Genomic DNA, 21,044 nt, shown 5'->3' with positions numbered 1-21,044 from the left:
ATAGTGACAGTTTGTATAGATTATGTCCTTATATGCAACCCCTACTTCTTGGGTTTCTTCACAAACCTTGGCCTACTTTTTCACACAACACACCGCTTATTAATTGAGTTGTTCTTAATTTATTTTAACAGTTAACATTCTGATTTAACACATAATTTATTTTTTTTTTTTGGTATTTTTTCTCAACACTCTGGAACGAAAAAGGGACAGTATTCCATGTTCCTATATTTAACCTGCGTTACTAGACTTCACTTGCCTCAGAAGGAATTGCAGTTTAGCCAGCTAAACAAAACCAGCCCGTCCTTCGGTGGGATTAACTTACACGGCAAATATCTGTGGACTCAGGAGCAGCTGTTCCAAAGCCTCATCCCCTGCCAACATTAGAAACAGGGCTGTAGTCGCTGGTGGAAAATTGTAGCTTTGCCTCATAGCAAAATCGTCGTGTTGATTTATTCATTAAAGGTTTTGACATTAATCCGTACTTTGTAATTCAGCCAACTAGGATAGATTGTTGTATTTTCCAGGTCTGAAGAAACAGAGAAAAAGCCAAAAGAAGTAAAAAAACAAACCAAAGCAAAGCATCTGTGTAAGCTAATGCAGGGAGGACAGAAATTGCCTCATTAACCTAAGGTCACTTAAACAGATATTTACACTATTTTCCTAAATTATGTTTTTACTTGTGAAGGGATATAGCAGAATATGAAGATAAAGCACCCGTGCAAACAGGAGCTTGAGTAATGTAATGAAATAGAGTAGAATACTCACAAATAAAACTTCTTCAAATAATTCTGTTGTATTGAAAAAAATCAAATCGTACTTCAAGAAATCTCTTCCTCTATTTTTTTCATTGTTATTGAATTCTGGTATTGAAGTTACAACCACGAGAATAAAGTATTTGTCCAAAGTTTTAAATTTGTATCACTATGTTTGAAACTTAATCCAATGCTTTCCCAGAATAGTCCGGAACAAAGTGATGCCAGATCCCAGCTTTAGCGCTCTCTGTTGTTCACGTTCTTTCAGTAATTAACCAACAACAGTCTAATAATCTGACTAACCGTGACCCCAGGCGCTTTATGAACTTGACAAGTAGCTTTTCATAGTACTTTCCGTCTTGGGCTAACACTGTATATTCACATTTTCATGCGTGACCAGTGAGTGGGGGAGAGGCAGAAGATACCCTCAAAATGGAGGAAGAAGAATATGAAGAAGTTGTGGAGGTAAGAAGAAAATCTGAGTAGAAATACTTGTTTCCTGCCTTGTGAAAGAATACATCCATCACTTGAATGTGACATTGCTCATGAGCAGAGATGGTTGCTTGCTATCTGCTCTCTGAAAATTAAGGCATGATTAGACATCTATTAAATGGCTTTATCAGTCAACAACAACAACAAAAGTTGCTGTTGGTGGAACAAAGTCCTCTGGTTCCTGTCATAGTTGCTCTATTTAAATAAGGATTGTAACCATCCCACACCCGCGTGGCGAGCTTTGCTGATTACTCTGCTGCATAATTATAGATGCAGCGGGCCATCTCTTCTCCCTCTGGCTTGTCACCCACCCCACGCTAGAGGTGATGCCTTGGGGAGCCGCTTTCTGGCCTCTCGTCTGTACCCCCAGGTACCACCAACCGGCCGAGCCGCAGGAGCTGCAGAGATGGAGCGAGATTTAAACCTGTAGATGCCCATGGAGTTGCACCAGAGATTAATTGCTGATAGGTCATTTAAATTCATGGTTATATGCCTAATTATTTAATCTCAGCAATTTCATTAAAAGAATCCCCCGGAACTGGGGAACCTATGGCCAGTGCCATTGGAATATTGACTTTGCTACTGAAAGAGTATATGAGGTTAACAAACCATGGGGTCTACCTGTTGCATTAACACTATTCTGAAATGAAATTACATGTTATGAAATACATGAGTGATTATAATAATTTGCTCAGTGTTTGTGGAAAAGGGGACAGTACAAATGTAGACATCCCAAACTCATTATCTCTGCACTATATTCTGTTGGTTTCAGGCACTGAGCCCTGACTGCCAACATTATACATTTCAGATAGTGAATGAAGTAAAGTCAAAAGCTTTGCTGCTTGAATTAGTTAAATGTGTTTCGGAAAATTAGCATCACCATTCATAAAGTCCATTTTAAAGACATTCCACTACCTAGTTACAAAGACACCAGTCCTTATATATAAGTTTCTTATTACCATGTTACTTGTAATTGCCTTTATGCTCCCTGAGCATGATGTGCTCTCTGTAACAAAATGCATATTTATTTGCTGTCAATGTTTATTTGTTGCTGCTGTAATTATGATAAGTTGTGGGGTTTTTTTTGCCTACACAGCTGTTTCACTCTGTTTTTAATTTCCAATGACCACATTCCTGTAACCACATCCCTCGGACAGGCCGAGATGGTGTTGCTTTAGCATCTCCCCTCAGTATATTAATATTGAAGTTAAATAACACAGGAACAATAGCATCTAGTACAATTTTAAGGCATCTTAAGCCTTTCCAGAGTTTTCTTAACTACAATTCCACTTCTATATGCATCACGTATTTTAAACCCATGAGTTCTATCAGAAATTCATGCTTTGAAAGAGTATGAAATTATGGCTGAATACTAAATGGCTGTGGAAACGTTGAGGATTTTAAGGTACTATTTTTAATTTTTCTGGAGTTATTAGCCTGCACTGGCCATTTTAGCCATTTGTGATGTGCAAAAAACCCCACAGAGAGTGAGGCAAACCTTTGGTACTGAGTCACCCGAGGCTTTGTGGGAGGTGGGTGAAACACAGGGCCAGCGAGCAGGATTTGCCTCCAAACTGCCCAGTTTGAGAAAACTTGAAAAATACAGGCTATAGTTACATGAACCCAACTCTGGGGAAAAAGGGCTTACATTTCAATGAGGATTTTTTTTTAGGGCTTGATTGAAAGATCTTTCTGTCCCCATTGTTTGGCATGTGATGCCGAGCAAATCATTGCTGAGGAGATTTTCAAAGATAACCTGCAATTTTACACTTTTTCTGAAGTCAGTGGCAAGTCAAGCACCTTTTGAATACAATAGCCGCTGTTTATTACAGCGGATGGAGCAACATCTTTAAGATGATGGAGTGGAGCATCTCCCATATGAGGAAAGGCTGAGGGAGCTGGAGCTCTGGAGCTTGGAGGAGACTCAGGAGTGACCTTATTAATGGTTATAAATGTGTAAAGGGTGAGTGTCAGGAGGATGGAGCCAGGCTCTTCTCAGTGACAACCAATGGTAGGACAAGGGGCAATGGGTGCAAACTCGAACACAAGAGGTTTCACTTAAATTTAAGAAGAAACTTCTTCATGTTGAGGGTGTCAGAGCCTGGCCCAGGCTGCCCAGGGGGTTGTGGAGTCTCCTTCTGTGCAGACATTCCAACCCGCCTGGACACCTTCCTGTGTAACCTCATCTGGGTGTTCCTGCTCCATGGGGGGATTGCACTGGATGAGCTTTGGGCGTCCCTTCCAACCCCTGACATTCTGGGATTCTGTGTGTTTCTTCATCAAGCAGCGAGGGGAGGCAGAAGGCGCAGCCCCGGGGCGTTGCGCGCCCGCCTCCCCTCAGCGCGGCCGCCATCTTCCCGCGGCGCTGCGCCGGCTGCCGCGCGGGCCGGACGGCGCCATCGTGCGGCCGCCATTTTCCGTGCGCCTGAGGCGATGGCGGGCGAAGATACGTACAGGATCCAGATAGCATTTTATTCCGTGATTGCACAATGCTTGATGCCAAGTGGTAAAACCACAAGCTGGAACACCACCTGCACAGTACGTACACCGTTCCCACCTTAGATTTTGGTTAGTACCGCCCCACGTTTCCACCCCCTTCCCAGGACTGGTTGGTAATTTACACGCGGTTACACAATCATCGTTCTATACTCGGTGTGCTGCCGTGGCTGCGCAGGTACCTCCGAACTACAGTCTTATTTATCTAGAGGTGTGTTTCTAAAACAGCTTAACAGAAGCTACCATTGCTATTCTGTGTGATCTGGCCTAACAATGACTTTTTAAATTCTTTTTTTAAATAGTACTACATCGAAGAGACAGTTATTGAAGAGGGTGAACCACACGAGGTAAAGGTCCCTGTGATGTTGCACGTGGTGTATATATGCGTGTGATTAGTGCATAATGCTAAATGAATGACCTTTTGTGTTCTGAGAACTAATTTTTCATACTAAACACGCAAATATCTGTGAACAGTTGCTTATTAGTATTTTATTTCTTCTGGAAGACCCTGTTGTGGGATGATGCTCCTTTGCTCTTTCCCCTGCAGCCAAGTTTGTACCAGAGCTGACAAAATGAAACAACAGGTTATGTTAATAACAAACATAGGCAGAAAATTACTTAGATGGCTTATCAACAAAATCCAATTATTAGTGTAAAATCCAATTATTAGTGTAAAATCCAATTAATGTTAAAAATGAACAGTATTATCAAGGATGTGAATATGACTAGACATGTACATGTGAACAACAGGCACGTATGTGTATTATACTTAACAGTGTTACAAAGGGAAATACAAAAACATTCACCCTCCGACCAGTTGACATGTATCAGTTTTGTGCCTTTCACTGTGTGTAATCTCACTGGAAAGTGGTGTTTTGTAGATGTTTTTTAATGTCACTGGTAACAAATATTTGAGTCATCAAGGAGTTATTACCTTGGAATTCTGTTTATAAAATAGGTTTAACCCAACTCTCCGCTATGTCACTATGAAATATTCTTTATGGCATCAGCTTATGCAGGCACAAAAGCTTCGTGTTTCACTTTGTGAGTGTATCCCTTCCAAACAAAGAATCTGTTCCTTAAGTCTTCCATATTTTTAATTTAATAAAATATGATTTGATGAATGGTTAGTAGATCGAGAGAGGTTCTCCTTACCCTCTACTCCGCCTTGGTAAGACCCCATCTAGAATATCGTGTCCAGTTCTGGGCCTCTCAGTTCCAGCAGGACAGGGAAGTGCTGGAGAGGGTCCAGCGTAGGGCAACAAAGATGATTAAGGGAGTGGAGCACCTCCCTTATGAAGAAAGGCTGAGGGAGCTGGGGCTCTTTAGTTTGGAGAAGAAGAGACTGAGGGGTGACCTTATTAATGTTTATAAATATATAAAGGGTGAGTGCCATGAGGATGGAGCCAGGCTCTTCTTGGTGACAAACAATGATAGGACAAGGGGTAATGGGATCAAGCTGGAACACAAGAGGTTCCACTTAAATTTGAGAAGAAACTTGTTCCCGGTGAGGGTGGCAGAGCCTGGAACAGGCTGCCCAGGGGGTTGTGGAGTCTCCTTCTCTGGAGACATTCCAACCCGCCTGGACATGTTCCTGTGCGACCTCACCTGGGCGTTCCTGCTCCAGCAGGGGGATTGGACTGGATGGTCTTCTGAAGTCCCTTCCAATCCCAAACATACTGTGATACTGTGATGAATACTCTTTCAACAAGTAATCCAGGGCTATGTTTTTGAAGGAAGACTGCCGTATTACCATTTTGAGATTAATTCAACCACTCCGTTCATCAGGTGTTCTAAAATCTGTAGCCAGACTGGATTTAGAGGGAGCAGTAGCATGACTGATTATTTCTGTGTCTGATTTGCATCAGTTTTTGAAAACAGCAGTGTGGAGTGAATCATTTTGTACGAGTACAAATGCCTTTCTAGCTAATATGATTAAACCTTTTCCCATCAGCTCTGGCCTAGTGCATTAGCATCATGTGGTCCTGTGAGTAACCATATGAAAATAAAAGCTTTTTTTTTTTTTTTCTACAAAATGCTGTATTTTCAGCCTCTTGAAGGTTTAGAAATATATCCCAACTTTTTCTAAAAGCACGTAGCTTCAGTGTTTTGATCTAAAGCTAACAGCACAGTGCTTTTCACAGTGTTTGCCCAGATAGATTTCCAACTCTCCAGTGCCAGACCTTAGATGAACACTTGTATATTTGAAAAGAGTTGTAAGAAAGAAACTTGTGGCAGTGCTGAAGTAACTGATACCATCCCGGGACATCATTACTGAAATGCGAGTAATGTTCACTTAGTGAAAAAACGTTTTGTATACTTCTCAATTTGATATTTAATGCTTGGTGTGTTTTCTGGTCTGTCTCTAAAACAAATAGCTGTCAGAAATCTGAGCTTCATGGATTCCCTTTTACAGGCACCTTTTATTTATTTATTTATTTTAAAAGCTAATTGATATGAAATAAAACTTGATATTTGCATGACTTTGGAGCATGTTTTTAACTTAGAATAATTATTTTAAATAATTAGAATCTTAGTATTAAAATTATTGCTTACAGCGTGAACATGTTGATAAACGAGTACATAAATGATTTAAATTAATAAAGGGCTTATTTCCAACTAATGATCAATTGATTCATATAAATGTCTCAGCTATGTCTCTGCCATCATTGTAATCTGGCTGTGAGAAAATGTAGCTTAGTACCAAAGGTGGATTCAAGGTGTTTGTTCAGTCAGCTGGTGCATCCTCTACTTACTACAAGGTCCCAAAGACTTGCTCTTGCCTGTCTGCTGTGTCCGTTCCTTTCCTTTTGCAAGGAGATGATATTTTTGGATGACTGTACGCACCTTTGACCTGTTTTCACACCTTTCAGTGATGTTATTAGGAGCTCTGGCTGTGCAGTGTGTGTCTTCAACACAACTTCAGCACTGAGAACATTTCTGCACTTTGGTTATAGTAGCTGGTGGTCCCCCCTGAGACCCCCCTGGGGCCAGTGGAAGTTTTGCATTCAGAACAGGCAGCAGGAGCCCCGTTCTTCCAGCTCCTCTGGGGAATAACCACACAAGTTTGATGCAGAAACCAGCCAGTCAAAAACCTTGAGGGTTTTTTTTAGGTTGGGTGATGTATAGTAGGTGTTCTAGGAAGAGTGTCAGTAATTTTCTGTTTGGTACATGGTTCCTGGATAAGAACTGAGCACCCTTTTATTAGGTAGGGAGAGGGAAATGCTTATTGTAAAATGATGATTTGTAGTTATAAAGCAAATAATTATTTTTTTCTTTATTCTTAGGTGATCACTGAGGTCACTGAGACCGTTAGCACAGACTTCTCAGGTCCTAAAACTACCACCTATACTGTTGAGCATGAAAAACCTTCTGCTGAGGATGCAGCGCCTCCAGTCAGAAAGAAGACGATACGGACAAAAGTGGATTCATCGAAGTTTTTGACACCTTATCTGGAACACAGTAACAAAATGAAGGACCTGTTCAGTGAGGTAAATTGTCCCATGTCTTTCATTTCCTTAGGAACACCGAGTTTAAAAATATTTAATAGGTACTATTGTGAATCTTCATGCTACTATTTTGTCTCCTGTACTTCATTTCATGATGTATGTTAATTAGTGTTATTTGCTTCTTTGAATTAGCCCGTCTCTTGCCCATGTCCTGCTCAATGCGTTAGATAATCATTAGGCACAAAAAGTGGCTTGGAGCAGGTGGCTGAAGATAATCAGAGAGGTCAGTTATTAGGACTCCTGTGCTATCTGACTTGGAGATCCGAGTGAAGGAAGATAACAGAAACTAATATCTATTGAGTAGCAAAACTCAATATTTTTATGATAGTATGTTTCTCTATCCCTCTGTATATATCCCAAGAAAAATCCATGTGCACAATACAAGCAGCAACCTGAATTCCTGTATGGGATATTGAAGTCCAGTAGAGCAATGCTGTACCCTCTTGTGAAAAGTGGGAAACAACTGCTCTGCACAAATTTAGATGGTATCAAATGCATTTTCCTAAATTTTAAAGTGTATTACCTACCAGCATTCACTGCTAAAGGGTTATATGAGATCATGGGGTTAGGACTGTTACCCCCACCAGATGATTTCCTTATCTTTTGTCACTGTAGCAAACACCTGTAAAGTGATCTATGGTAAGCTCCTGAGGATAATATAATCAGAGGTGATCTAAACTGGTCTCAAGTTAGAAATGGATTTTTTCTCTTGTGTTACATGGAAGAAAGTCAGTTGGGTAAAATAAACCTTACTCTGCAAATGTAATTAGTAATGCCAGTTTGTATTATTCAGTAACCTGCCCAAAATTCCTATACTAACCAGATAAACAAATCAATGATTGCTGTAAACATTTCTGCCAGAGCTTTAGGATATGCCTTGATCATATTTGTCATCATTTTCTTTCAGAACAAGTACAAAGAAAAATTTAGAAAAGAAAAAGGGAAGCCATACGCTTCCACAGTTGATACCCCAGAAATTCGGAGAATCAAGAAAGTGCAAGAACAGCTCAGTGAGGTAAGTATCAGTTCTCATAAGAATACAGTATTTACTGAGCAGTAAAGAAGCAAATTGGGTCACAATTTTAAATGTTAGCTAAGAAGTGATATTTTTGATGATACTGTGATAAGGCAATTTGAATGTTTCACAGAAACTTTATCAGAATGCAAGAGCAAAAAATACAGAGTATGTGACAATTTGAGTTCTGTGCTGTACATTGGAATTTAGACCTTGAAACTGTCTCAAAGCTGCATTTTTTTCTCAATTAATTCACAAAATCCACTTTTTTTCCATAGGAAAAAGGAAGAACTAGTCCTAAATGCTTTGTTGAATTTGGGTTTGGGGTGTTTACAGGATTAAGTGTCAAAATGTTAATATTCTGCTTTTAAAAAAAGCCGTCAGTTTTCATTGTGAGAATAAATGGATTTTGCTGTGCGTTGATCTAGGTTAAATACCGCATGGCTGGTGAGGTCGCTAGAACTATTTGCCACGTTGATGAAAAGGCCAAGGATATCGAACATGCAAAGAAGGTGTCCCAGCAAGTGAGCAAGGTGAGTTCTGACTTTCCAGAATGGTTGTGAACATTAGCGCATCATGAAGTTACCGATATGAGTAAAGTTTTGAGCTCAGGGCACTAAAGCGGCGTTTATAAAACAGTTTAGAAGCACAGGGAGAGACAGCAGAGAAATTGGTAAGGCAAGGATAAATATTATCTTAAATGTTTGCAATTGGTGTCTTCAAACCTCGCTAGTTTCAGACTTTCACTTTGAAAACTCATTAGAGCAGATAGTATATTCACAAAAATAAATCTTTTTCTAATAATAGAGTAACTTCACATGCTGATCTTTCTTTCCAGGTATTATACAAACAGAACTGGGAGGAGAATAAGGACAAGTACCTGCTTCCCCCTGATGCTCCAGAGCTTGTGAATGCAATAAAAAACACAGCACTCTTCAGTAAGGTAAGAAAATAGCCACAAGTTTAGGCAGCTGAAGTGCAAGAAGCATTTCAAGTCAGAGGTGAATTCATAATGAGTTTTCTGGCATTTTTCTGTCTTTCAGAAACTCTATACTGAAGACTGGGAAGGAGACAAAACATTATTCTACCCTTACAATGACAGTCCAGAGCTCAGAAGGGTGGCACAGGCTCAAAAGGCTCTGAGCGATGTAAGTATCAAAGCCTCCCAGATGGGTCACAGTTACAGTGTCACTTTGTAGATTTCCTGGTTGATTTCAGCTAAAGTCTTATAATGGAACAGAAAATAAAAATGCATAGGTGTGCATTACCTCTGATAGTAATGCTATTTCAGTAGAATAATGCGTGCTCTGTATTAGAGTATAAATCTGTTGACAGTTTGATGCCGGATTGTGAGTGACTGAAATAATTGATTTATTAAAGATCTTCTGAGGTAATCGATAAGAAGACCTCGAATATCTCTCAAAATGTGTGGAGAAACTCTCAGGGTTGGCTGTAACTCAGTTCATGGGTTTGGGTTTATGAGTCTGTCTCTAAAAGTGTGATAAGAAAAGTCAGGTATTTGTGAAGCTGTGTGATTTCCTGCTACTTAGATACATAGAACTCTTCAGTTGAGAATTTCAGATCTCACTTAAAGGTTTCAGTGAATTTTTGCAGATGTCTGTAAGTTTACGAGTCCATGCTTATCAGGAGCTCTGGGTAATAAACTTCCCCAGGGAGCTGATTCTTTTTCGCTGTCTCTTATTAAGAGACTTCTCAGTGGTCCTCCCGAATACACTGACTGAAAGAGTTTCTGCTGCAGTGGCTGTGGATGGGACTACTTCTGTTTCTGGTGATGTTAGCAGAGTTTAGAGTAAATATTCTGATGCTTAAGTTGGTGGTTACTGTAAACATTTACTTCTTTCATATTTTCAGATTGTCTACAAAAAAGGGCACGATGAACGAAAATCTAAATATACTCCTCTGCCAGATCCACCTGATGTGGAACAAGCCAAGAAAGTGACGCGGCAGCTGAGTGATGTGAGTAGAGTGCAGGGCTCGTCTTTCTGTAGAAACCTCATGGTTGGAGTTAGAGAGGCAAAAAGGGACCTGAAGAAAGGGAAACCAAAAGAAAAGACCAAAGCTCCTATGAAGACCTCTTTGATTAAGTTCAGAATGTCGCTATTCTGAAGAGGATGTATGTGATTTTATTGCTATGTATTTAAAATTATCTGCTGTATAAGATTAGAGAGTTACAATATTTACTTGTGGTTGCAAAACCACTGAGAAAATATTGTCGTGAACCCATTTGGAAGGTGAAGTAAGGTAGTATTTCATTTAGAGGATATTTCTTGAATCTTATGCTTCCATAGCCAAATTGTCATCAAGAACATTTTTAGACATTTAAAAAGCAAGATCAGTACTATAATTCCTTTAAATGAATAAAATAGTAAACTATATCAATATCTCCAAAACAATAAAATGTTGACTTTTTAAGGTTATTTTTGGCATATAGAATCTTTACCAATGTAGTAAAAATGAAAAAAGCATTAGGCAAGTTGTATTTTTTTGTGACAATTAGCACAGTTGTGGCTGAAAATACATTTGGAACACTGGGTCAAAAATCAGGAAGATATGATATAAATATAAGTCTTGTTTAACCAAAGGGCAATCTTATGTCCAACATTATGTGACCAGTGAGAAAACAGACCTAAAGGAACGTGTTAATGATGTCTCATAGAGATAATTTCTTATTAATAATGGTCTTAGTTCGCCTATCCTTTCTTTGGTCAGGGAAGGTGCTAGAGAAATAACTGAATCCTAAAGTGCTTAGGCCATATCATATTTAATATGTTCTGACAACAACTGATAAAGCCGTTGTAAGGCAGATGGAAAATGTGAAACAGCTTTAAAAAGAAGACTTTAAAAAAATAATTTGGTGAGTGAAAATGGAGCTGTATCTTGGGGATTACATTTTATTTCTTGATTTCATTATAGGTTATTTACCATGAGGACTATAAAAACAAGATCAAAGGCAAGTGGAGTCAAACTCCATGCTATGATGTTGCAATTGCGAAAATGAACGCAGAAAATATAAGCATGGTAAGTGAATTCTTCAGAAAATCTTGAAATGAACAACTTCAGCCTCTGCATATGTTAATATGGAAAATACTGATTCATTTTACCTGCTCCATTTGTGGTATTTCTCTTGTCCTAAAGAAGCGACTTTGTGGATGTCTGATTTATAGTGTAAGTGCCTTTGATTACATTGTTATCTGTTTGTCTCTCTTCCTAACAGAGAAAATACCAGGAAGACTTTGAAAACATGAAAGACCAAATCTACTTTATGCAGACCGAAACTCCAGAATATGAAGCCAACAAGCGAGTTTCCGAAAATGTCAGTAAGGTATGTTATGGAGGTTCCCATCTCTTCAGCGTGAGTGTGGTTCTGAATCAGGCCAGTCTGTGCTAAAAATGTTCTGGCAAGTGTCAAAAGTATTTTCTTACGTGCAAAACATGTATTCTTGTGTACCTTCCACTAGGAAGCTTGTAATGATTTCTAGCCATGCTTATGATCTTCCACAACAGCACCCATGAGGTAGGATTTTCTTTCAGTGAAGTAGAATTTACATTATGTGCCTGATTTTTAGTTGGAACAATCAATACTGTTAACCAAGACCAACTTAAGCTGGCTGGTTTGGCTCAGTATTTTCATACTTATTCATCCCTGCTCAGTGTATCTCAGTGGTGTTGTGCTGACCCATCTTTTGTTAAAACTACAAAATTTGTTTGGCTTCTGCATTTGCTGCAGTAGTATATGCGTTAGCAAATATTACTTTGTAAGAATGTGACTATTCTGAGATGCCAACTGATATCTGAAAAATTACGTTTGGAGGGGGTATTAGAGGTGGGGACATCTACTAAACAACTCTCAGTTGTCTTCTCACCCTGCCTCCCGTCTCATCATCCATTCACTCCTGTGATCCCAGTGCCTTTCATAGTCCTTTGCCACCATGAATCATAAGTTAAACAGGCAAAATTTTCCTGCAAAATTCAAGATGACAGAGGTTAGTGAGTGTTTGGCTTCCAATACTGATTTTTAAAGCCTCACCCTTTTAATTTTTTCAAAGGTAAAATACAGAGCAGACTATGAAAAGAATAAAGCTATTGCAGATTATAATGTGCTTCCTGCTACGGAGAACCCATTGCTGAGGCAACTAAAAGCTGCAGGAAATGTGCTGAGTGATGTAAGTATTATCAAAGGACAGTGGATGCTTTTCAGTCATGAACAATACGCCAAACTCATCATTTCTTCACAAGGCTTCTCCTTTGGATCTCTTAGTATTTTTAGTTGTATAGACCGATATTTATCATGAGATACCCCCAACCGGAACAGGAGTCATTTCTCCCCAGCAGAGTGTAACAATAGCTGTGGCATGTTATGGGGATAGCTAATTACTGTGTAGTTCATTTAGGTCCCTGTGGAAAGTGGATCACAAGATGACCATTCTTCCCTTACTATTGTAAGAAACTTAACTGACGTCAGTAATGGTAAAATATGTGGTACTTTTACCTGCTCATATATATCGTGTTCTGGTTACTCACTGTAATGGCCTTCTTGATTTCTCTTTTCTTGCTGTTTTCATCTGTATGAAAAGAGTTTGCATATGTCTCAGTGTCAGAAGTTCAAAACCCATTAGGCAGACGTTTCTGTCTTCCCTTACAAACCTCATAGTCACTAAAAAGAGGGGTTTTTTTTAAAAAAAGAAGTCACTGGGGTAAAAAGTACCATCTGTTCTTCAGTCTTCTGGCAAAACTTTTCTTTGCAATCATTTCACAATTTCACCCTTGTAATTTTTAATGTGAGTTGCAGTGAAATCTACTGCATTATCTGACATGATTTTCTTTTGCAGAAATTATACAAAGAAGCCTACGAACAATCAAAAGCGACCAGTATGAATTACTGTGACACACCCAAGTTCCAGACTGATACTGTTCTGAAGAATTTTAGTGATGTACGTATTCCATTCGTGTTACGTCCTGCAGTACTGACACTCTTGATTACTTTTGTTTATCAACTTGTGATTGTTTTTCCAGGTGAAGTATAAAGATGCCTATCAAAAGAATATTTTAGGACACTATTTGGGCAGCTTCGAGGACCCGCATCATACACACTGCATGCAGGTTGAAGCTATGAAGAGTGATGTAAGTGTGACAATCATTTTGTTTTCACCATCCTGCTTTCATTTCAGAGAATGCTAAATTCTGGTTTCTTACTGAATATTGATTTTTTTTTTCCTAGAAAAACTACAAAGCAGATTATGAGGAGGAAAAGACAAAATGCTACTTCCCTCAGACCATAACTCAAGAGTATGAAGCTATTAAGAAGTTAGAGCAGTGTAAAGACGTAAGTACAGTACAGTGGTTCTTAGCAAATAGCGAGTTACGTGCAGTTTCTGCTCCTCAGGCATGTAGAAATTTGCAGAGTGATTCCTGGTAATGTCAATAATTTTGAATTTGGCCTTATTAGCATATGTGACTTCTAAAAAATCATATCCAACTGTATTTTAGAGCCTTCTGTGACACCTAGTGATCGAGACAGATATAGCACAATCTTTTCTACTCAAGTGAAAACATAGGATCAGAGGAGTAATACCAAAATGAAGAAGGAACCTCAAGCATTTGCCTGCTTGAGTCAACATATTTTGACATTAATACTTTAAAGTACCTCAGTCACTTTAATGCTTGAAAAATACATATATTTGTATATAATAAAGTGTATGTATTATAATGTGTATAGTATAGTGTATACTATACATTATAATATTTATATACCTATGCAAAATATCTTACATGAATACTTTAAAAGTACTTTTATGAATTTATTTGCTCTCTGATTATGTTAACAGTAACATGAGAACTGTTGTGCGTAACAGTGCATATCTGCATCAGTGCCATAGCTGCTGTCTCAAGTAATGCTACGTTGCTGTGTCTTATAAGATCATTTTGCTCATATGCCTTTTCTGCAAATGTATTTATTTTTGTCCTTCAGCACACCTACAAAAAGCATCCTGATCAGATCAAATTTACTCAAGTGGTTGACTCTCCGGTACAGAAACAAGCAGAGATCAATAGCAAACAGCAGAGTGATGTAAGTGAACTCAGCAAACCTGTTGCTGCTCTGACATCACCAGGTTCTGCACTGTGACCACCTTCACTTTTATCCAGTTTTAAGAGAACTCCTGAAATGAATGTGTAGGTGAATGTGTGTGCATATACCTGCACACGAGCACAAAAACATTTGTGTATTTGCAGTTCTCTTCCAGTGGAAGATCACCTGAAAATCAGATACTTTTTGGGTTTTTTGAGTGACTGTTCATGTCAGGTTTTAGTGTGTATGTTTGTAACTTTGTTTATGTCCGTCGTTCTTGATGTGTTCTTCACACCAGTTAAGTCAGTGAGGTTTATACCATCCACTTGGCAAGGACTAGGACTTCAGCTCTGTCTGTGTTTGGGAGTGACATAGCAGGAGATCTTTAAGTTGCATTATTAAGCATTTATAATCTGTAAACACAGGGCTGCTAGATTTCTTTCTTTTTCTTTGCAGATATTATATAAATCCAAAGGTGAAGAAATTATTCACAAGTACCACCTCCCTCCAGATGTGCCCCAGTTTATACAGGCGAGGGTTAATGCCTACAATGTTAGTGATGTAAGTATACTTTGAATGCAGAGCTCTTGATTCAACCTACAATATGAAGTTTCTGTTAATTAGAAAGTGTTCATTGAAAATTCACCTTTTCTTCCAGAACTATTACAAAACGGGATTGGACGAAATAAAATCAAGGGGATATGATCTGAGAAGTGATGCTATTCCCATCCAAGCTGCCAAGGCTGCTAGGCAGGCTGCCAGTGACGTGAGTACATCCTTCCTAAAGGAGCTGTTTAATTCAAAAGAATTTACATAAAGAATATTTACAGTTATTTTTATTAGGAGTATCTGAAGGATAACTTATTTATTGCCTTTTTTGAGTGTGTTATTGGACATATTTAACACAGTTATGTTTTTATTGATATCTCATCGCTTCACTAATGTATTTGTATAATTACATTTAGAAAAGGCTGTTTCATTATGTAATTCTCTGTGAATAAATAGTTTACTTATTGCTAAGTTACTACACTTAAGATGGTATTCTCCTTGTTCTATTATATTTTGACAGGTTAACTATAAAAAAGACTATGAACGTGCCAAGGGTAAACTCGTTGGCTTCAAGAGCCTCCAAGATGATCCCAAACTCGTTCATTATATGAAGGTGGCCAAGATGCAGTCTGACCGGGAGTACAAGAAAGACTATGAGAACACAAAAACTAAGTACAGCATTCCACTGGATATGTTCGATGTTGTCGGTGCCAAGAAGGCTCAAGAGATCGCCAGCAATACTAATTACAAGAACCTCCTGCACCACTACATTTATTTACCAGATGCAATGAGTGTGGAGCTGACCAAAAATATGATGGAGATTCAGAGTGATGTAAGTAAAAACTCATGTGAACAGAATTTTTTTGGAATGCCTCAGGCAAAAATTATGAAGACTCAGGAGATCTCTCTTAATTGTTCTTTCTAATTCCTAACTTTCAAAACATTGTTTTCACTCCTTTATTAGAACGCGTACAAAGCAGATTATAATAACTGGATGAAAGGCATTGGTTGGATCCCCATTGGCTCACTAGAAGTAGAAAAAGCCAAAAAAGCTGGAGAAGCCTTGAATGAAAAGAAATATCGTCAGCATCCAGACACCATTAAATTTACAAGTGTTGTGGACTCTCCGGTAATGGTCCAAGCCAAACAGAATTCAGTGCAACTCAATGATGTAAGTAGAGGAAGAAATGGGTGTTATGGTAGAGACGTGTCTACGGGAGAGTTGAGCATTGTCTTTAAAATTTTCTAAAGTACCATTAGCCTGAAAATGTTTCTCTGTGTGGTCATTGTTTTGTGCTCTGATGTTGCCTGAGTAATTTCCTAGTGTAAGTCTGCAAATCCGTGGAAATCATGTGGCTCTTTCAGTTCACATCAGTTGATTCTGTCCAATTATAACTTAAGTAAATTTGAAATACATTTGATTTTAAAATGTGAAATTTTCAAGTTGTTTATTGATGTCTTGCCACCTACAATAATGAATGAATTACAGAATGTTTGATGAATCACAATATGCCCATAATTATAATGCAGCAAGGTTTGTTTTATGTTGCGCTCTCCTGTGATCCCTTATTATCCCACTCTTTCAGAAATGGGGTTTTATGTCCATTAAAGGGTTTAATTTTACTGAGTAAAGACTGCGTAGAGCTTTTCGGATGTGTTCCTTCTATCAGTAAGATCAACAATTCTGTATGAAAAGTGCAGCCTCACTCTTAATGAGATAGGCAATGTGCATTTATTTGCAAAATCAAACATAAACCCTCAGTCAATTTCCAGTGAGCTGGGGCCACCATTTCAAGGAAAGAAGGATTTATTTCGGCATCATATATTTTACAGAAACTGTACAGATCTTCTGGAGAGGAAGTTAAACATAAATACACTCTTCACCCAGATGTCCCACAGTTTATCCAAGCTCGATACAATGCAGCTAATATCAGTGATGTAAGTCACTTCTTTACAACATGTTTTACGTATTGTTAATGATTTTTTTTAGTATTATTTTACAGATTGTACACTCACATTGCAGATATCTTTCACTGATATGCAGTTCTATATAATCAACTTGTATCACTGTATTTTTTCATTTTCGATGTCATATTAATTTTCAACCAGATTCCATTTAATCATGTAATCATTTAATTAATTTAATTAATAGATAAATCTGTTCTCATAAATGAAAATGGATAGTTATATATGGTCCCCTCTGCATCTGCTTCTAAAGAATTGCCTGCAGTAGCTTAGGAGTAGCTGTGACTTGCACAGAGTTCATGTGATTACTAAGTTCTCTAGAATAATACAGATTTTCTTTTTCAGGCCTATTATAAACAAGACTACCATGATCTGATAGCTAAAGGGCACAATGTGTCAGTTGATGCTATTCCAATTGCTCGAGCCAAGGCTTCAAGAAACATTGCTAGTGATGTAAGTATCTATTCCAGGTACACTTTTCTTAAGCCTTCAGTAAAAAGGTTGTCCATCACAGGCCACGTGGTAGACCTCAGTGTTGCACAAGTCTCACTGGGGTCAGGACTGCAAGAAAGAGTCTTAGTTTTTCCCAAGGGCTTAGTTTGTGTAGAACTGATTTTATGCTACTCTTGTTTGCCTTAGATAAGCAAATGCTGTTGTGCTGTGTTTCTTAACCCATCTTTCACAGGAGAAATGAAATCAGTAGTTCTTACAATCATCCTGTGACGAATTTCCAGAAAATACACAGACCACGAGACAATATGTGTGACGGGTGCTTTTGGTTATACAGTGGAGTATGGCTTATATGTGAATCAGAAAGCCTTCTAGTGCAAATTGTATAACGTGGGGTGTGATTCAGAGGTTTCACAGAACTAGATGAACCTGTCCAGTTATACTGCGTTTTTTTTGCTGTTGCTTTCAAATGACTGAGGATTGTCTCCATTATTCTGCTATTTTCTATACACCTTTCCACACAAGAATGCTTAGGAAACATTTTCCCTCACTTACAAGAAAAGCTGATGTGGATATATCTTATTGTGTTGCGTGTAACCTGTTGTGTACGGGCTTAGGTGGAACAAGAAGAGCTAATGTGGGTACAGTCTCTGGCTGTGCCATTTAGCAGAGTTTATCTGTCTCAACTCCTTGCAGCTTCTTTTTCCAATGAAGGTCATGAGAGATTTTCTTTTCTTTTGCATTAGCATAAACTTCAATAGCCATATCATAGTACATTTGATCTCTTTCCTCTGTTTCTAGTACAAATACAAAGAAGCATATGAAAAGGCTAAAGGACAGCAGGTCGGTTTCAGAAGCCTGCAAGATGACCCCAAACTTGTCCACTACATGAACGTAGCAAAGATTCAGTCTGAGCGTGAGTACAAGAAGGACTATGAGAAGACCAAGACTAAATACCACACACCTCCCGACATGTACAGTATCCAGGCTGCGAAGCACGCTCAGGATGTGGCTTCTAATACCCACTACAAAAATCTGATCCATCACTACACTTACCTGCCAGATGCCATGGATGTTGAGCTTGCAAAGAACATGATGGAAATCCAGAGTGATGTAAGTATGTCAGTGACTGCAATTTTGTCCATGTTTTCCTGCACACTGTGACGAGTAACATACGAGTTTATAATCAATGGAAGTTGCTATTACTGCATGAGAATTGTCTGTTTTCCTTATGTTTTGGAAAGCCAGTTAGAAGTTTTATCGAGTGGTGGTGGCATTTAGAAATACCAAATTCCAGGTGAGTTCTACTCAATAGGACTTTGATGTTGGTGAATCAGTGGAGAGCAAACTTTTGGCTTGTTGAATGTAAATGGGTTTTTTTTCACGTTTTCTCAGAAAACTTTATTTTGCAACTAACATAATTTTGTTTTATTCTTTAAGACTTCTTTTAAGTCATCTTGCTTTGTCTTCACGTGAGATAGATATGATAGTGTATTCCAACTGTTGTTAATGATTTAGGATGAAGAAGTGGACCAAATATAACTCTTATTGCTACTAGAAATACATTCTGGAGATCTCCATCCTAGGAGATCTGTTGTTCTCTGCAAGAATTTATAAATATCTCCTGCTGATGTAGGACACATTAGCTAGACTATGTGATTATTGTTTTAAATGGAATTATTAGTTTTGTGAGGAAATCTTGCTCCATGTTGCTTTTCTTTCCTTCAGAATGCATATAAACAAGATTATAATAGCTGGTTCAAGGGTATTGGATGGAGTCCTCTCGGTTCTCTGGATGTTGAAAAAGCTAAAAAGGCTGGAGAGGCATTAAATGAAAAGAAATACCGTCAGCACCCAGACACCATCAAATTTACAAGCATACCGGATTCAATACCAATGGTTTTAGCTCAGCACAACACCAAGCAACTGAGTGATGTAAGTGACTTTTCATTATTAATGCAATACAGTGATTTTATTTTTTTGAACATATATATTATCTGTATGTCACCGTGTGGTATTCCACCTAAAAAATATTGACATTTAAAAAACTGTAAAAATAGTACATTTACAATTTGTTGGTAAGAATTAAGCTCCGTTGCATTGTCTTTGTTTGCTAACACTTCTATTACCTACCTTGTACTTGTCAACAAGTATTTGTTTATTTTTTCCTTGCAGGTGACATATAAGCAAGAGGGTGAAAAAGTAAAGCACAAATACACCCTGGATCCTGATGTGCCTCAGTTTATTCAAGCCAGGGTCAATGCCTACAATTTGAGCGATGTGAGCATATAACCAATAGTTTGTTCAATAATATATTTATTTGCCATTTACTTAATAGAGGGAACAACTTCCATTTATTTGTGGTATGATACTGAATACAGACGTGCACAAACTCTGAATTCAGTTAAGCTTTTACTTGTAGACGTCAATGAATTTTGTGCTTGTTAAGGAAATTCTTAAACTGTCTGAGCACTCATGAACACAGACACATTTCAGTGCTTTATAGCCAAACTAGTTGGATGGACTGAAGGAGAAAACCAGCATGACGTATTCAAATTCCTATAGGTTTGGAGACCTATGTCATCTATATAAAATGCATTACAGAGGCAAGCAGAACAAGGTTGCCGTATCCTGCTTTCTGCTGCTGGGTTTCAAAGGAAACCAACTCATCCAGTGGAAAGACAGTAATGCCTTTTTGTGCCATTCAGCTGCTTGTCTGACTGCTTTGCGACATTTCTTGCATCCATCCAACACTATAAACATCTCCACTGATAGTATCGATTTTATTGCCTTTGCGATATTAACATTTTTGGTGGCATTTTGGTGGCCTCCAGGAGCTAGGTAAAAGCTGACATCTCCTTTAGTCCCATCCTGTAGAAAGCCTTGAAATACTGTTAGTCTGTGCAGATGCAAACTGAAAACAAAAAACCAGCCAGACTGCTTGCTTCAGTCAGTTAAGACCAGAAGGCCCGATTTTGAAGCTAACAGGAAAAAATGTCTGAAGGTTCAGTCAAATGGGAAGGGGGTTTGGTTAAGCAACAGCAAAAGTGCCACTGGTAGAGTTATTCCATGTAAAAATTGCAAAACGTGCTTATGGAGTTAAGGATTTAGCTATGTGAGTTGAACTGGTTGTAGTAGATTTATTTATCGTAATAAAACTGTAGTTTGTGTACAGCTTAACATTTTTCCTTGCAATCGCACCAACTAAGCTGAATGTTTTGATTCCCGTAACTATAATGGAACTATGGGGTTAAACAGCTTTGTTGAAATTGCTGCTTTTAACATTGCGAACTCACACTTTTTTTCCCTATAAGGCTAACTACAAAGCAGACTGGAAAAAGACCATTGCCAAAGGATATGACCTGAAACCAGATGCCATTCCTATAATTGCTGCTAAAGCTTCTCGAAATATTGCAAGTGATGTAAGTATAATTTCCGTAAAACAGAATACACGCATCTTCTGCATTACAGCTTTCTGTGGCATGTTATGCTATAGAGCATATGCTATATTCATATAATAGCATAGAGACACTTAATTCTGAAAACGGAAACTCTTATGACACTGTGAAATGACAAATGACTTCAGATGTTTACATGAACCTCTGAAAAACCTGTTTCTTTGGAAGTGCATCGTATTGTATGTGAGTGCCGGTGAGCTGGGACTGTTTGTTGTATATACTTCAAGTATTCACCAGCTTATTTGAAAGCTCTTTTGTTATAATTTACCT

General features: G+C 38.3%; 1 protein-coding gene across 1 annotated transcript in view; it reads left to right on the top strand.

The window, feature by feature from the left end:
• Positions 1 to 1,184: 1,184 nt before the first annotated feature.
• Positions 1,185 to 21,044, top strand: part of NEB (nebulin) — a gene marked incomplete at both ends in the record, with an annotated part of 113,845 nt that continues 93,985 nt past the window's right edge. Inside the window, 25 exons of the mRNA XM_080347214.1 lie at positions 1,185 to 1,217; positions 4,043 to 4,087; positions 7,028 to 7,231; positions 8,157 to 8,264; positions 8,693 to 8,797; positions 9,103 to 9,207; positions 9,308 to 9,412; positions 10,137 to 10,241; positions 11,199 to 11,303; positions 11,500 to 11,607; positions 12,332 to 12,448; positions 13,115 to 13,216; positions 13,299 to 13,406; positions 13,504 to 13,608; positions 14,254 to 14,352; positions 14,809 to 14,913; positions 15,011 to 15,118; positions 15,422 to 15,733; positions 15,866 to 16,072; positions 16,735 to 16,839; positions 17,212 to 17,319; positions 18,118 to 18,429; positions 19,045 to 19,251; positions 19,492 to 19,596; positions 20,631 to 20,738. Of these exons, the coding sequence (XP_080203340.1) occupies positions 1,185 to 1,217; positions 4,043 to 4,087; positions 7,028 to 7,231; positions 8,157 to 8,264; positions 8,693 to 8,797; positions 9,103 to 9,207; positions 9,308 to 9,412; positions 10,137 to 10,241; positions 11,199 to 11,303; positions 11,500 to 11,607; positions 12,332 to 12,448; positions 13,115 to 13,216; positions 13,299 to 13,406; positions 13,504 to 13,608; positions 14,254 to 14,352; positions 14,809 to 14,913; positions 15,011 to 15,118; positions 15,422 to 15,733; positions 15,866 to 16,072; positions 16,735 to 16,839; positions 17,212 to 17,319; positions 18,118 to 18,429; positions 19,045 to 19,251; positions 19,492 to 19,596; positions 20,631 to 20,738 (3,231 nt within the window). The remainder of the gene's footprint in view (positions 1,218 to 4,042; positions 4,088 to 7,027; positions 7,232 to 8,156; positions 8,265 to 8,692; positions 8,798 to 9,102; positions 9,208 to 9,307; positions 9,413 to 10,136; positions 10,242 to 11,198; positions 11,304 to 11,499; positions 11,608 to 12,331; positions 12,449 to 13,114; positions 13,217 to 13,298; positions 13,407 to 13,503; positions 13,609 to 14,253; positions 14,353 to 14,808; positions 14,914 to 15,010; positions 15,119 to 15,421; positions 15,734 to 15,865; positions 16,073 to 16,734; positions 16,840 to 17,211; positions 17,320 to 18,117; positions 18,430 to 19,044; positions 19,252 to 19,491; positions 19,597 to 20,630; positions 20,739 to 21,044) is intronic.

The sequence above is a fragment of the Nesoenas mayeri genome (assembly GCF_963082525.1).
Source record: "Nesoenas mayeri genome assembly, chromosome: 6".
In the NCBI taxonomy this organism is placed as follows: Eukaryota; Metazoa; Chordata; class Aves; order Columbiformes; family Columbidae; genus Nesoenas; species Nesoenas mayeri.
Note: the sequence above shows the minus strand (reverse complement) of the source record. Positions and strands in the feature narration are given on the sequence as shown.